This window comes from Salvelinus alpinus, chromosome 33 (assembly GCF_045679555.1).
Source record: "Salvelinus alpinus chromosome 33, SLU_Salpinus.1, whole genome shotgun sequence".
NCBI lineage: Eukaryota > Metazoa > Chordata > Actinopteri > Salmoniformes > Salmonidae > Salvelinus > Salvelinus alpinus.
Window position 1 is genome coordinate 19,077,148 of NC_092118.1, and position 16,395 is coordinate 19,093,542.

Genomic DNA, 16,395 nt, shown 5'->3' on the forward strand with positions numbered 1-16,395 from the left:
GGCCTCCTAATCCTGCAGGCACCCAGCCCCCATAAATCCAGCCCATCCCTCCACCCAATAACTCATTCTCAAGGTGAGGCAGAGAAAGAGAGAGGGAGCGAGAAAGAGGGAGCGAGAGAGAGATAGATAGAGGGAGAGGGAGAAAGATGGGAGGAGAGAGATGAATAACGACTAAACTTTAAAACAGTGACAGGGAATCAAGGGGGTGATACTGCAGGTTTTTGGGGGATCAACCTCAAAATCAATGGCTGCATCAGAGCTGGATAGAGAGATGAGAAAGGCATTTTATATGAAAATGGCTGGGTGAGGCAGGGTCAGGCATCGGGGTGGGGGAAATTTGGGGGGGATACATTGAACCGCTGCTGCCAACTCTGTGAGATTTACTGACAGGGGAGATCTTATTACCATTGTGTATTGACCCTGCATTATGCATGTAGTGACTAATGAGTAGAGTGTACACACTGAGGGATGAGAGAGGGAGAGTGAGTGAGAAATAGGAATAGAAAGAGAGACAGACAGGGGGGGCAGAGAGTACAGACTGGTCTAGTTCCTCACCGCAGGTCGATGTTCTTGAGGTGGCTCATCCTGGCAAGGATCCCCAGCTCCAGGGTCTCCACCCTGTTCCCAGCCATGGCTAACCTGTCCATGCCACTCAGCCTATCCAGCACACCAGGGATGTGGGGGAAGTTGTTGAAGGAAAGCCCCAGGCTGCTGAGCTGAGCTAGGCCGCCAAGCTCTTCAGGAAGGAAGCTCAACTGATTCCCATCCAGAGACAGGGTCTGCAGACTGGGGGACAGAGACCTACATTTACATTTCTTTCATCTCTGTTTTCTGAGGATACACAACTGTTTGGCATTCCATAATGAGAGGTGAAAACGTCGGTGTTTGTATATTTGAAATCATTCTACATTAAGCATCATGCTGCAGTAAGTGAGCTGAGAGCATGAAAACTGGCCTGATTCTAAAGCTTGATTTAATCTGATTGCATAACAACAAACAGCTGAACTTAATGCATTGGTTCAATTAAAACACAAACACACACACACACACACACAGCGATAACGAGCTTGGTAATGATTCATTGCTAAGAGGAGGAGGTGGGCTCATGTGGCCAGAAAGGGGCTAATGTGGAGATGCGAGCAGCGGGGCGAGTGGAGTGTACTGCACCCAGCAGCACAAAATGTCCAACCCAACATCCAGTACATAGAGGAACTGATACTCATATTGACCATCATGGAATTACACCCTACCTAACACAACTAGAGTGGGAATGTTAGAATGTACTCTATGCCAAACTGAAAAGAAGATATATTTTTGGCGGACTGATATAGGGTGTATATGTGTGACGGTCTTACCTCTGGAGGTTGCCTATCTGTGCGGGGACAGTGTTCATGCCGTTACAGGAGAGGTTGAGCTCTGTCAGGGTGAGGATCTCACAGACAGACTCTGGAAACACTCCCAGGCGGTTATGCGAAAGGTTCAGGCTCTTCAGCTGGGAAAACCTGAGGAGAAAGAGAGGGTTTGAAAAACTGGAGCTGGCTTTTCTGACATGTTCAATGAATGACCAAACGCAACGCTTTGCTTGTTGCGACAAGTCTGATTATAAAAATAGATGTATTTTGTGGGCTCATTGCGTTGGCTCCGGTAGTCTCGTTCATCTTAAATCGCTCCATTGGAATTTGTGTCCTCGTTACTACAGGCTGTTGACATTTTACATTTTCGCATCGAGTCCTCTTCACGGACCGGTGGGTATCATATCCATATCAAAACCAAAACCCCATCTCACACACACAAAGTAGCAATACAAGCATTTTAGTGAATGAAGTGATGCAGAACGGATGGGGGATGGAGGTGGCCGCTGTGAGTCACACCACATGTTAGAGCACAGACCACATCCCCTCCCTCCTCCACCCCCCCTCCCTCCTCCACCCCCCCTCCCTCAGGCTCCATCAGCCTCCCTCACTCTCCTAGCCCTGCTCGGAGTCTAAATAGAGAGGCAGAGAGAGAAAAGGAGAGAGAGAGGCAGAGAGAGAAAAAGAGAGAGAGAGAGGCAGAGAGAGAAAAGGAGAGAGAGAGGCAGAGAGAGAAAAGGAGAGAGAGAGGCAGAGAGAGAAAAGGAGAGAGAGAGGCAGAGAGAGAAAAAGAGAGAGAGAGGCAGAGAGAGAAAAAGAGAGAGAGATGCAGTGATGTGTACATTTTATTCCTCTCAGCTACCCGGCACAGTAGATCCTCTAGAATGTGTTCTTTCCACAGCCCTTCACACACGTACACCACTTATTCCATCTCGGCCCTTCCTGTAATGCTTGCCTTACAACAGGAAATACTACAGAGGGTAGTAGATCATTAACATTTAATAGCATTATCTCTTTTGAGAATGCCAGCTTGTTCAAATATGCTTCAGTTGGACCATAGAAGTGGACACTGAGCTTCGTGCCCCTCCAATCCCACCAGATGATATGCAGGCTGAACCACTGTCTCTGAGCATCGACCACAAACAAGAGATATACAGTCAGGAAAACGTATCAGCACCGACTAGACCATAAAACAAGATCTGTGATAAACAACGTACGTACTTGCAGAAAATCGTATTACATGCTTACATAATGCATTTGGGTAAAACAGTCAGACTGTGTTGTAACACGACCACACATTGCATTGTAACAGGGAGGACAAGTATATCTGTGAACAGATGAAGATTTAGTATTGAGGTAAGTGTGTTACTGGGCAGGTTTAGTTGGGAGATTTGGCAGGATTGGTATTGGGCTACAGGTTTTGCTTGGCATGTTTGGACTTAGTATTAGGTAGGGTTTTCCTGAGTAAGGTGTGTCAGTGGCTGGGTGCTGCCCTGCCTGGTGAGAGAGTGTATTTACCTGGGGAGGTTGAGCAGGCCTCCGGGGCCCTGCAGGGACATGAAGTTGTGTCGGAGGTTGAGATGGGTGAGGTCCTGGCTGTAGAACAGGTACTCTGGCACCTCCTCCAGACTGTAGCATGACAGATCCACCAGGCTGATGGTCTGAGAAACCACCTGCAAACACAGGACATGTCCCTTTACTGTTTACTGCTCCCAAATAGTTTTTTTAATGAAGCTTAGTGATAATAGAACAAGGTTTTGACCAGAAACCACCTGCATGGAGCAAATGAGGTTTGCACACAAACACACACAGAGTAACGGACAACTTTAATTAAAAAAGGTTGAGTTGGTTCAATAATGATTCGATCACAGAAGGGAAGTTGGAATCATACGCTGTCTTCAGCATTACAGAATGATTTATGGAGCATTATAAATAAAGGAATACTGATAAGGTCATGTTGTGAGTCCATAACAAAACAGGATGTTCACACAGCTCTAGTGTTGTGGTCTAGTAGAGTTGGCAGCATGAACTCCACAGAGGTGTATATCCAGGGGTGAAAGTAGATTTCATTTCTTCCCGGAACGGGACCTCCTGTGTGTGCAAGTGCTTTTAAAATTGTTTATAGTCCTAATCATAGAATTACATAGAATCCCTATTAATTTAATAGGAGTTCTGAGAGTATTTCAATTAGTCTTTGATGGATATTTCATGTGGTTGAAAATGGAATACTTTGAGCTTCTATGTTGCTGAAAGAAATTGCACATTTAGGCTACACAGCACGGTCCCTAAACGCACATTTCAATCATATTTTGACACTCCTGTTCCCGAGACAAATATGTACATTTGGTCTATCATTTTACTGCAAGGAACACAATTCTGCAGGAGTTAACATTATAATACGCTACATATGAAGCCTACATTCAGTGTCCAGACTCCCGTCCAGACTTCCGTTTCGGTTACTTCCGTTTTGGGTCGGCAGGTAGCCTAGTCGTTAGAGCACCTGCCTAGTCGTTAGAGCGTTGGGCCAATAACTGAAAGGTTGCTAGATCGAATCCCGAGCTGACAAGCTAAAAACCTGTTGTTGTGCCCCTGAACAAAGCAGTTAACCCACTGTTACTAGGCCGTCATTGTAAATAAGAATTTGTTGTTAACTGACTTGCCTAGTTAAAATATACACACACTATTCCAACTATCATTCTGGCATCCATACAAGTGCACTGTACACCCGCCACTTGATAAATGCAAAGAGACATCAGTTACAAAACACCAAAAGTCTTATGAATGGCATTCTGTGATTGTCCTTCATTAGGCCTACAAGTCTTGTAACCTGAATTGATGTGTACACTCTGTCCGTGCGCGTCTCGGTCTTGGCCACTCATCTCTGCTTTGGCAAAATTTCAATGCTATCGTCGACCCAAACGGCACTGAGCGTAGGCTATTCCACACCTCTTCAAGTCAATACGCAAATCTTTCACATGACTAATGATAAATAGTGTAATAGCCTACAGTTTTCTTGGAATCTGTTTTAATTATTATGACAGGCTCATGTTTTACCGGTACGGTGTACCCTTACTATTTATTTTGCCAGGACTCCGTACTGGACCGCTCTGGCTTACTTTCACCCCTGACTATATCTGATTTTAGTCTAGATGTTTTGCATTGTTCAGCACTCCCTGTCCTGCCATCGCGCTTCATTGGCTATGCTCATACAGTCATTGCTCACTTATCTACATGTGCAGAATGCAGCTGAACAGCATTTCCTTCAGCTCTGAAAAGATCGACTGTATAGTTGTCAGCACAGGGAGGACACTGTCTGTCTGGGGGTTGTAGTTTAATACATTTCTCAGTCTGAAAATATGCTCGCTTCAATCCACCACAGGAATGCATACTGTGCAACACCCCAGAAAATAGATTGGTTGCTCAGCAGAGCATGTCGTCACATCATTGCTTTTAGGGATAAACAAAGACAAAATCTTAGAGTACTCATGAGCTAGCTGTTAAAAGGCCATCGAGCGCCGGTCAGAGAGAGACAGATGAAGAGAGTTGAGAGAGAAGGAGGGAGAGAGATTTGGAGAAATGAGAGAGAATAGAAATCGAAATAGACAGAGAGAAAGGCTGGGGGAAGTGACCTGCATGTTGACTGGCCTGAGAGAGGAGAGCAGCCTGTGGGGTAGATGCCAGCTAGGCAGCAGTGGGAGCTCTTGATGCCCAGTGTGTGTGGCTGTGGAAGATGACCCCCTCCTCCCTGTATGCATTCAGACAGCCTCCAAGCCTTTCTGTCTGGGAGGAACTGGGCACGCCACAAGGCCACTCACCAGGCCCAGCTACTCACATACAGGCCACTGTCAGAGCAAGGAGCCATTAGCCAGCCAGCACAGCCCCCATCACAACAACCCCCCCCCCATCTCCCCCTCACTGATTCAGAAACACACACACATGCACACTGAAACAAGGGCTTGATTGTGTCTGGCCTGGCATGAGTATTGCCCCAAATCCACCATCTCATCCACCCTTCCTCTAATTCTTCTCCCCTCATCTCTCTCTGCCCCTCCAGTCCTTTCTCTATCTCAATCCTCCCCTCCATCTTAATCTGGGGCAGCAGGTAGACTAGTGGACTAGTAACCGAAAGGTTGTAAGATCGAATCCACGAGCTGACAAGGTAAAAAAAGTCTGTCGTTCTGACCCTGAACAAGGCAGTTAGCCCACTGTTCCTAGGCCGTCATTGAAAATAAGAATTTGTCCTTAACTGACTTGCCTAGTTAAATAAAGGTAAAATAATTTTTTTTAAATCTCAGCCCCACCTCTCTCTACTCCTCCATACCTCTCTGCCTTCATCTCAAAGCCTCTTCTCTCTGTCCCCCTAAATCTCTCTCTTTCTCCCTCTCTCTTCTTCAGCTTTCCCTCCCTCCCCTCTCTCTCTCTGTCTTCATCTCCAGCCAATCATGTCGCCATAGGAACCTCTGATGTCTAACTCTCTTAAACTGCTCCCGTAGTAACAGGGCCACTCCAGCTCAGTGATCCGCACCACAGTGACAGGTAGGTAGGTAGTGAGGAGAGAGAGAGAGCTGGAGAGAGAGGGAGAGAGAGGGAGAGAGAGCTCCTTGACTTAGCATGGATCTACTACTAATTGGATTTTCATTTTTCAGTTGCCTTTTTTTCTCCACGGCTCATTGTGTGCCTGCTCTGCCTGGATGGAGGCATTCACAGAGCTCGTTAGGGCCCAGTAAGGGGCTGGGACACAATGACCATTAATTCAGAAATTAGAGGCACAGCGAGAGGAGCAGAGCAGTCAGTGAGGGACAGAGAGAGTGGCTGAGGACACTTCATTTTTTTTAAATTACCTTTATTAAACTAGGCAAGTCAGTTAAGAACAAATTCTTATTTTCAATGGCGGTCTAGGAACAGTGGGTTAACTGCCTTGTTCAGGGGCAGAACGACAGATCTTTACCTTGTCAGCTCAGGGATTCGATCTAGCAACCTTTCGGTTACTAGTCCAATGCTCTAACCACTAGGCTACCTGCCACCCCATATAGTTGTACTGAGTCCCATGTGCAAGCACACAGACACAATCAATGACCCATGCACCCTCCTAGCCAGTTGTTTAATCAAAGCCAGACACTGCTGGTCCTCTGTCGTCGCAGTAGAGCCAATCACAGAGGTCACATGTGGTCCAAAGCAAGACTCTGATTGGATGACAGACCAGGTAGTGGGCACTCTGTAACTCTGCCCTCCCAGCCCAGAGGAACCAACCAGGACCACCCCTCACTGCGTTTCCTGACAGAGACCTTGCATAATTGATCAGAGAAAACATACACAAAGCTTTGGCACACAGATTGTCCTACATAACAACTCTGACATGTAAACACACTTACTTTTGAAGCCTGCCGATGCCACCTCTGATAGTCTGCCAGTGTGTCGAAGTTAACAAAGTATGTCTGGGCCTGAGGTCCGGCTGAGCTGAACATCAGACAGTGCTGTCTCCTCTTCACCTCCTCCACCTGAACATACAGAACAGAGATGTTGAGGAGGACAGACACTTCCACTGATGTTCCCAAGAAACTACTATAAGGCATTATGGTGCCTACTGGCTCCATCCATATAAGGCAGAGACACTTAAGTGTGCCTGAATGTGCATGTCTATGGCTGCATTTACACAGGCAGCCCAATTCTGATATTTTTTTAAACTAATTGGTTGTTTGACCAATCAGATCAGCTCTTTGGCTAATAATTGGGAAAAAGATCAGAATTGAGCTGCCTGTGTAAACACAGCGTGTATTTATTTGCTCCCTTCTCATTGTGCTGTACAGTGCATCCCCTCTGTCCGTCTGTCCGTCCCAGCTGTGTTGTTGTATCTGTGATCTGCTGTTGTCTCTGTCTCTCTTTGACCCCTGGGGAATGTGTGGGCTTGGAAAACATCTCTCCAACCCCTGACCTCTAACCCTTCACCTTTCCCCCAACCAGGGGCAGGATGTGCATCTTCCCCGTCAGGCTGTCTTTGACGGAGGCCACAATCAGACAGGTTCCACACAGGAGGACCTGGCGCTCTGCCCACTTGTGCAGCTGGGTCTTCCCCTTCCTGACGCTGAACACGCCCGTCAGCAGGGTTCGCTCCTGCTGGTCCGCGTTCATTGGACACTCTGGGGAGGAGAGGGGTTAGTTAAAGAACATGGTCACATACACTGCATTCAGAAAGTATTCAGACCCCTTGACAATCTACACACAACACCCCCATAATGACAAAGCAAAAACAGGTTTAGACATTTCTTCAAGTTTATTCAAAAGAAAACAAATACCTTATTTACATAAGGGCCTTGGTCAGGGAGGTGACCAAGAACTTGATGGTCTCTCTGACAGAGCTCCAGAGTTCCTCTGTGGAGATGGGAGAACCGTCCAGAAGGACAACCATCTCTGCAGCACTCCACCAATCAGGCCTTTATGGTAGATTTACTGAGGAGTGGCTTCCGTCTGGCCAAAGGCACATGACAGCCCACTTGGAGTTTGCCAAAAAGCACCTAAAGGACTCTCAGACTATGAGAAACAAAAGTATCTTGTCTGATGAAACCAAGATTGAACTCTTTGGCCTGAATGCCAAGCATCATGTCTGAAGGAAACCTGGCACCATCCCTACGGTGAAGCATGGTGGTGGCAGCATCATGCTGTGGGGATGTTTTTCAACAGCAGGGACTGGGAGAGTAGTCAAGGTTGAGGAAAAGATGAACAGAGCAAAGAACAGAGAGAGATCCTTGATGAAAACCTGCACCAGAGCGTTCAGGACCTCAGACTGGGGGGGGGGGGGGGGGCGAAGGTTCACCTTCCAACAGGACAACGTCCCGAAGCACACAGCCAAGAAAAGTCAGGAGTGGCTTCTGGACAAGTCTCTGAATGTCCGTGAGTGGCCCAGCCAGAACCCGGACTTGAACCCGATCGAACATCTGACGCTCCCCATTCAACCTGACAGAGCTTGAGAGGATCTCCAGAGAAGAATGGGAGAATCTCCCCAAATACAGGTGTGCCAAGCTTGTAGCGTCTTACCCAAGAAGACTCAAAGCTGTAATCACTGCCAAAGGTGCTTCAACAAAGTACTGAGTCAAGGGTCTGAATACTTATGTAAATGTGGTATTTCAGTTTTTTATTTTAATACATTTGCAAAAACGTCTAAAAACCTGTTCTTGCTTTGTCATTATGGGGCATTGTGTGTAGATTGATGAGGGGGGGGGGGAACAATTCAATCAATTTTAGAATAAGGATGTAACGTAACAAAATGTGGAAAAAGTCAAGGGGTCTGAATACTTTCCGAATACACTACCACACACACATACTATACATACACAGAGCACATACATCCCATCCACTCCCTGTACAAACAATACGTTAATTAATACCATATGTTCTCAAAAGGGGTAGTGTTATCAAGAGACAAAGACAAGGAGAGGGCTAGACGCTGCCAGAACATGAAGTCACACTGATATCAACAGGTCACGATGATGTCACCTATGCATTAGTCAATGAATAGGACATCTCTTCCTGGAAGTGTTCTTATGTCAGCAGATCAGCCCAGCCTATAGTCTCATTATCCTCCACATAGAGAGCTGATATCTCTAGAGCATGCTTAACATCTGCTATGACACACTGTAATAACGTATCAAAACACATTTATTCACTGGATGGAATCTAAAGATAGTTTGAAGGCTTTATAATCTATGGCTCATCCATGGTAGAGATTAAAGGTGTGAGTGTCACTCCCTCTAACTTCTGATCAGAGATCACTGGGCTCTGCATGTCTAGGCTGCTGACAAGGTTGATCACACCAGGTGATACAGGTGAGCATTCATTGGCTCAACTCAAGGTGTCCCTAGCGTTTGATCAGTCTCCCCTTTTCATTAACACACACACACACACACTTTGCGATTGTTCTCAGAGATGCTCTAACTCAGATGCATCAGTCAGGTTGATGAATGAGTCAGGCTTTTGTCACATTAAACCCTAGTTCAATCAAATTATGTAGCAGGGAGGTGAGGCTAGTGTTGCAGCCTGACTATGCTGCTTCTGAAGGACACAAACAGCAGGCCTCCCTCCCTCTGCTCTGCCAGGCCTCAAGTACACTCAGGTTAAAGGCTGGTCAAATAAGCACACAGCTTTTTTTCTCAATTTCCCTTGAAATAACAAGAACTGCGTTTTCCTTAATACCACCTTCCAGAGGCAGGCAGACATGTCCTCGCTCTCTCTGCCCTTTTCTTTCTTCTATTTCACGTCAGTGGCTGCCAGGGACCAAAATGAAGTCAGGCTGCTTGACTTTGTGCTGTCTGGAAAACCCATAATGAACAAGACAATGGCCTCTGACAGCAAACTGGGCCGCTGGGGATCAATAGTGGTTTCTGATCCCTGGGCTTCCCCTCTGTCAGAGAGAAGAGGACCAGAGTACCTCAGCTCCAGCACAAAGGCCCTAGGGGCCAAGGGCAGCCAGCCTTAGAAGGAGAGGGGAAGAGCAATCGAGAGGGAAAGAGGGGGAGAGCTGCATCATTGCCCTCTATGTGTCTGTGTCAGTGAGGGTGAAGGAGGCTGACCTGTCAAAGACAGACTTGAAGCCCTGTAGGGGATCCACATACAGCCAGGAAGACACGGGCAGACAAGACGCTCTCCCCCACTGGCCCCACAGCAAATCCACTACAAACAGCCACATTCCTCCCTCATCCACACACTCATCCCATTCTATCCCCAATGAACTGCTGCTTACCAACCACCCCCCCAAATCTCTTCCTCACATCTCACCGTCCAACTGAATTAAACACCTAATAATCACCTCCCTGTTCTTTCCACCTCACTGTGAAATGATCCAAGAACACAGCACGCCAATAAGGCACGTCAATACAATCTCAGACTACTGGCTCAGAGTCCCACTGAGCATTCTCACCTCCACCATCACACAAACACAGGAAAAACAGTGCCTCATTATTATAAATAGTGTTGATTCTGGTGCAGTGGGTTGTGAGAGAGAGGGAATGGTAGATATTGTGTTTGTAGCTAGCGCACAGAAATGATCCAGGCTGGAACAATCCCCAGAAACACTACAGTGATAAGCCCTCTCTCAACAATGGAGCCAGAGGGCCAGACTGAAAACACCGCTTCTAACTAGAGTTAGCGTTTTCTACAGCAATAAGAGGAAAGTGAAAGTCACTCAATATTTGGGGGTTTGATTGCATTTTGAGAGACGGCAGCAGAATGTAGCTCAAGGACAATACAGTGCTATTTTAAACGTAGCATAGCCCTAAAAAGCCCTTCAAATCAATTCTACTTCAAGATCTTCTGACTATCACGAAGGATGTCAACAAGCATTTCTAAATTGGACATCCCCCTGGACTCGACTCCAAATCTGAGGAGCGGGCCTCTGCACAGAGCAGCATCACGCTGAAATAATTGAACGCACAGAGACACTGAGCTGTGCTCTGCTCTCCCTGCTCAGGCCATGGAAAAATGTCACCCCCATTAACTGTAACATGGTTGTGTGTAAATACCTACAGCCTATACTATTGCATTGCTACAGGGTGTTGGCAAGTACGTACTTTCATTATCATCTCATTCTATCAGAATGATGGGGAATAAAAGATCATACTAAAGCAATAAGGCCTGGGGGGGGGGGGGGGGTGGCATATGGCCAATATACCACAGCTAAGGGCTGTTTTTAAGCGTCACGCAACACAGAGTGCCTGGATACAGCCCTTAGCCGTGGTACAGTATATTGGCCATATACCACAAACCCCTGAGGTGCCTTATTGCTATTATACACTGGTTACCAATGTAATTAGAGCAGTAAAAATACATGTTGTCATACCCGGGGTATGCGGTCTGATATACCACGGCTGTCAGCCAATCAGAATTCAAGGCTCGAACTACCCAGTTTATAATTGCAGTATCTCAGATGTGGCCTCATCACCAATGGTACGCAATTGCCACACATCTGAGAAAGGCACAACTTTTTTTCATGTTGCATTAGGCTTTAATGTAAAACAATTTACAGCAGTCAGCACAGCTCAAACACCCAGCAAACAGACCTGAAACGTTCACAAAACATACAAATGATCATTGCAGATTCTTTATTCATTCTTTAACGAAAGACAACCCCACTAATGTTTGCAGTGTGCCCCGGATCGCGAGAACACTGACACTTCAACTTCCTCTCCTAACACAACGATAACACTTTCTGACAATCACCCTCTCATTCAATCACAATGAAAACAAGTCTTAGCCATTCACGGCAAACTGCTGCAGCCAAAACAAACACGCATGCTTTCCCACCATGTCAGAGTTGCCAGGGAAACGATGAGTAACTTGGAATCAAAGTCTGCTCCAGCCTAGTACATCTGCACCATCTACACTAACCCTGCATATTTATTTGGATTGTGAAGCTATAACTTTTAGTTTGGCTCTATACTCCAGCATTTTGGATTTGAGATCACATTTTTCATATGAGGCAACAGTACAGAATGTTAACTTTTATTTGAGGGTATTTTCATACAGATCTGTTTTACTGTTTAGAAAGCAATCATGTGTCTAGTCCCCTCATTTGAAGGTGTCATAAGTATTTAGAAAAATGTACTTGTGTGTATTAAAGTAGTCAAAAGCTTAGTATTTGGTCCAATATTCCTAGCACGCAATGACTACATCACGCTAGATATGCTACAATCTTGTTGGATGCATTTTCAGTTTGTTTTGATTGCGTTTCAGATGAAGTTGTTCCCAATAGAAATGAATGGTAAATAATGTTGTGTCATTTTGGAGTCTCTTTTATTGTAAATAACAATAAAATGTGTTTTTAAAAACGTTTCTACATTAATGTGGATGCTACCATGATTACGGATAATCATGAATGAATTGTGAATAATGATGAGTGAGAAAGTTATGGCACGAAGATCATACCCCCAAGACATGCTAAACTCTCATCATTACCATTAACAGGGGAGGTTAGCATTTTTGAGGGGTATGAACCAAATTAAAAGTTTAGCTTCAGTATAGAGCCAAATTAAAAGTTTTAGTTTCATTGTCCAAATAAATATGTAGGGGAGGGTTTAATTATCCTTCACCCCTGAGCAGGAGTCAGCCAATCCCACAGCAGTGATTTATGATATGGACCAATCTCATTGGTCATAAAATGTGTACAGGTCTGGAAGAGCGGCAGATGTTGTTTAACTCTGTTCTCTGTTCTCTCTCTGAGGCTAGACTCCAGCAGCAGTTCCAATAGCAGCAGGGTGGGAGTCCTCGGCAGCAGGGGTACAGAGAGGACATGCCTAATCACTAAACCTAGTCCCACTTCCACTGTTCAGACACTGCCAAGCCACAGGGACAGAGTTACAAGTGACAGATCGCAGTGTATGTCCTGGGTGAACCCCCCTCACACCCCTGCCCTCTGTCCCTCAGCTGTAATGTCCCTGTCTCCTGTTGACGGTAGTCTTGGCGACAGTGGTCAAGTCTTACTTCAGTCACCAGATGGGCAGGGGAGTGAGGCAGGTCAAACTGTGTCCCCTATGGCATTGAAACTACCATACAGAGACACAGAGTGAGCGAGAGAGTCAAAAGAGGTGGCAATGGGCCAAATGCATTCTATAGACCCAACACTTGTACATCAACTTTCCCTATGGAGTACCAGAACCTGAGAATCCCCCAAACCAGACCATGTTTCAACTGTCAGCCAGACATGACTCCAGACAGCCCCGTCCGTCCATCCAGACTGAACAACTGCCTTGATGTTCTGTCTCCAACAGGGAGAACTAGAAGAATATTGCATAGATTAGGTTAGCTTGCAGTGGGGGGCCAGTGGAGGCAGAAACACAGGCTTACTGGAGCCCAGGATCAGAACAGCAGGCCATTTTTGGCAATAACATCAAATCAGAGCCGTGCAGGCCCCCTCCGTGACCTATTCTTACTGTGAGAAATGCAATTCATAAAGTCCTTAAGCTTGCTTCCATACTAGGGAAATCAAATAAAATGTCAAACTGCTTCAGCAGAATAATGCAGACAAGTCAGACAGTACAGAACTATGGGACAGTGGCAGTGCTTACTGGATACTGAACAAATGGGAAGGTGGAAAGTCCAGCTAGCATCTTTCCAATATGCACATCTTCCCCATCCCTCTATGGTTCAGCAATAGGATGAGGGGTGATTTCCCAATAAAGATTGCAATGAAATAAACCAGACCAATCTAAACTGGCAGGATCCCCTCCCAACTCCGAGACACCCAGCTCTTTAAGCCAGATATTGCGTGACTCAAGGCTGAGGTGCCAGTGTCTGACACTGGAAAATCTCTAGCAGTTGATTGCTGACTCACATCTAGGATCTGCATATAATATTGAGAAGAGAAGGTAGAGAGATGCAGAGATGCTGCTCAGTGGTGTGTAATGTCTCTCATGAGTAGGAGCACTTTTCCTCTCCTCCTGGTCGTGCCATCCCTCTCTTACCCCCTCCTCCTCTCCCTCCCTCTGTTATTCAGTTCATCAGTTAGCGAGACCAGGAAGTAGCGTACTGTAATCGCGCTCCTTCTGCTCCTCCAGGCACTGACCATTACAGATGGGTGAGTCTGTAATAGGGGCCTAGAAGACCCCTGTGTGAGCAGCAGCCCAGTGACCTCTATGGCCTGGCTGCTGGACCCCCTACGGTTTGCTGTGGCCCCTGTCAGCGCAGCTTAGGGCCTCCACGCTGTTTACTTAGTTTTCATTGGTATTTTTATAAGATCCTGGCAGATCAATAACTCATTAGTTGACAAACTTGGTCAGCCCTCATATGATTAACTCCCCTCTGCTGAGACACTAAGGCTCCCAGGCTGGATGTGAGCTCCAGAGCTCCGCAGCAGAACCAGGTCCGGACCGGCCGAGGTGAAGCCAGACCCAGTGGACCAGCGCCAGGACTCACATGCCCCCTCAGAGGTGCAGCTGTACGCCCCCCCAGGTCTCTGGAGCGCTGTTTTCATAGAGAGTGCTTTATTAAGTCAGCATTTATTCATGTTTACTCCCCCCTCCATGTTTGTTTTCATCTCATTGGAGCGCCACAGCAGGCTGTTGTGAGTGGGCAACAGGGCTGTGGTTCGGGGGGGTTCGGAGATTAGTTTCCTGTACAAATAGAGCCGTGTGTATTTTAATAACTCACACAATGTTCCCTTATCAACACCTCTCTGACATGGAAAGAGAGAAGGAAGTCATAAACCTGTGCTTAGCAGAAAACCTTCAACACTCCTGCAGTGTGAATACCAACACATTTTAGAAAGGTGTGCACAGCGAAGCCCAGTGAATGCAGGATTCATGGTCACACTTTAATAGAAACACACTTTATTACGTATAAAGCTGAACTATTTAAGGGTGATAAGAGGTGCTTTGTCATGTGTCAACTGATCACCCTTATTCCACCCTTTATATAGAATGACATATGCTTATAACAACTGATTTGTGAAGCCTTTATGCAGGCCTTAGAAAGGGTTTAAAAAGACTTCATTAAGCGTGAACATATTGTCAAACCCTTCCTATGACAGCTGTACTGTTTACCGCTGCGGCAGAGATCCCCTCATCAGCTCAATCAGGAGGTTAGGTTACCCCTGACAACGGCTGCCAGGCACATGAGAAAGACATATGTACAGCACAGGGCTGTTACGGAGTTCTCCAACTAACACAGCCCATCTATTTCATTACCACTGTGTGGGTGGAGAGCTCTTTAACAACCCCTTAGATGTGTGGGTGGAGAGACTTGTTACCCCATGACTGTATGGGTGGAGTGGAGACATTTTACCGTAGTTCTGTATGAGTCCTCATCTGATCCAATCCAGCCACCCTGCGAGCCTAGTTAGGATGCCAGTGTTTCCTGTGTTTTCCCACAAGCAGCTAATAAAAAGGTGAGGGATCTCTCTCCCAGGGCTTGGCCAACCTCTGGGCCACAGGTCTGCTCTGCTCAATAACACCACGGTACAGCACAGCCAGCTCTCACAGGACTGGGCCGAGCAGGGGAGAGACCAGCGCTGTTCTGTTCCCACTGTAGCCTACACACCGTGACTGAGAATGAGGTCTGCAATGTGCTGGAGAGCCGACAGCAAGACAAACAGCTACAGCACTGAGAACCAACCAGACAGACAAGAGGGGCATGCTTTATTCTCAATACAAAAAGGAACATACACTAACTATAGTTTTAGTGTATTATACTACGTAGTGACAGTACATGCACTGAAACAGCCTGAGTATGTTCAGAAGGATTTCTCTGGGAGGTATTGTGAATGGGACGGCAGGTAGCCTAGTGGTTCGAGAGTTTGGTTATTGGCCCAACGGTTGCTATAATGAATCCCCGAGCTGACAAGGTACAAATCTGTCGTTCTGCCCCTGAACAAAGCAGTTCACCCACTGTTCCCTAGTAGGCCGTCATTGTAAATAAGAATTTGTTCTTAACTGACTTGCCTAGTTAAATAAAAGGTCAAATAAAAAACAAACAAAAAATGCCTGAGCATGTGCAGTCAGTGGATGGGAAGAGAGGGGCTCCTTCACCGTGTGTGACAGTGAGAGAAGGCTATGCCGGCCAGAGATGGTGGCACCGCTCCGTCATTCTCACTGTCTCTCACCACAGCATGGGCGCAGCCACACCCCCAGCCAGTCAGACAGTGACACTGACTCAGCACTGCACAGTGCTAGGCCCAGCCAGTCTCAGCCTGGTTATTAATAGGAGAGGCATTACAGAACATCAGGTCCCCGCTCCTCTTCCTCTTACAGCAAAGCCTATCAGGACTGATAAGAGGATCATTAGACCTGCCACTACCACACAGGATCACAAAGAGGGAGGAGTGTGAGACTCGAGGTGTGTGAGAGAGAGAGACTGACTGAATGATATGGACACATCACACCATTGTAAATACATCTCCCCGTCCCCCTAAGGGGACCAGTGTGTTAAAATGAACCAGCAAGCCACATCCATCCTTTATCTGGTGCCATACATCAGTGACTCACGGGTAGTTAGTTACTGGTGGGGCTGTGACAGAGCGGACACACTGCCAGCCAGGCCCGCAGGTTGACGTCTAATGTCA

The 16,395-nt window shown here is 46.6% G+C and overlaps 1 protein-coding gene across 1 annotated transcript in view; it reads right to left on the reverse strand.

Moving 5' to 3' along the window:
- LOC139562841 (PH domain leucine-rich repeat-containing protein phosphatase 2-like) overlaps nt 1–16,395 on the reverse strand; it is a 48,683-nt gene that overhangs the window by 21,209 nt on the left and 11,079 nt on the right. The window contains exons 4-8 of the mRNA XM_071380962.1: nt 7,299–7,489; nt 6,725–6,850; nt 2,871–3,025; nt 1,356–1,502; nt 556–786 (exon numbers count right to left, since the gene is read on the reverse strand). Coding sequence (XP_071237063.1) covers nt 556–786; nt 1,356–1,502; nt 2,871–3,025; nt 6,725–6,850; nt 7,299–7,489 — 850 coding nt within the window. The remainder of the gene's footprint in view (nt 1–555; nt 787–1,355; nt 1,503–2,870; nt 3,026–6,724; nt 6,851–7,298; nt 7,490–16,395) is intronic.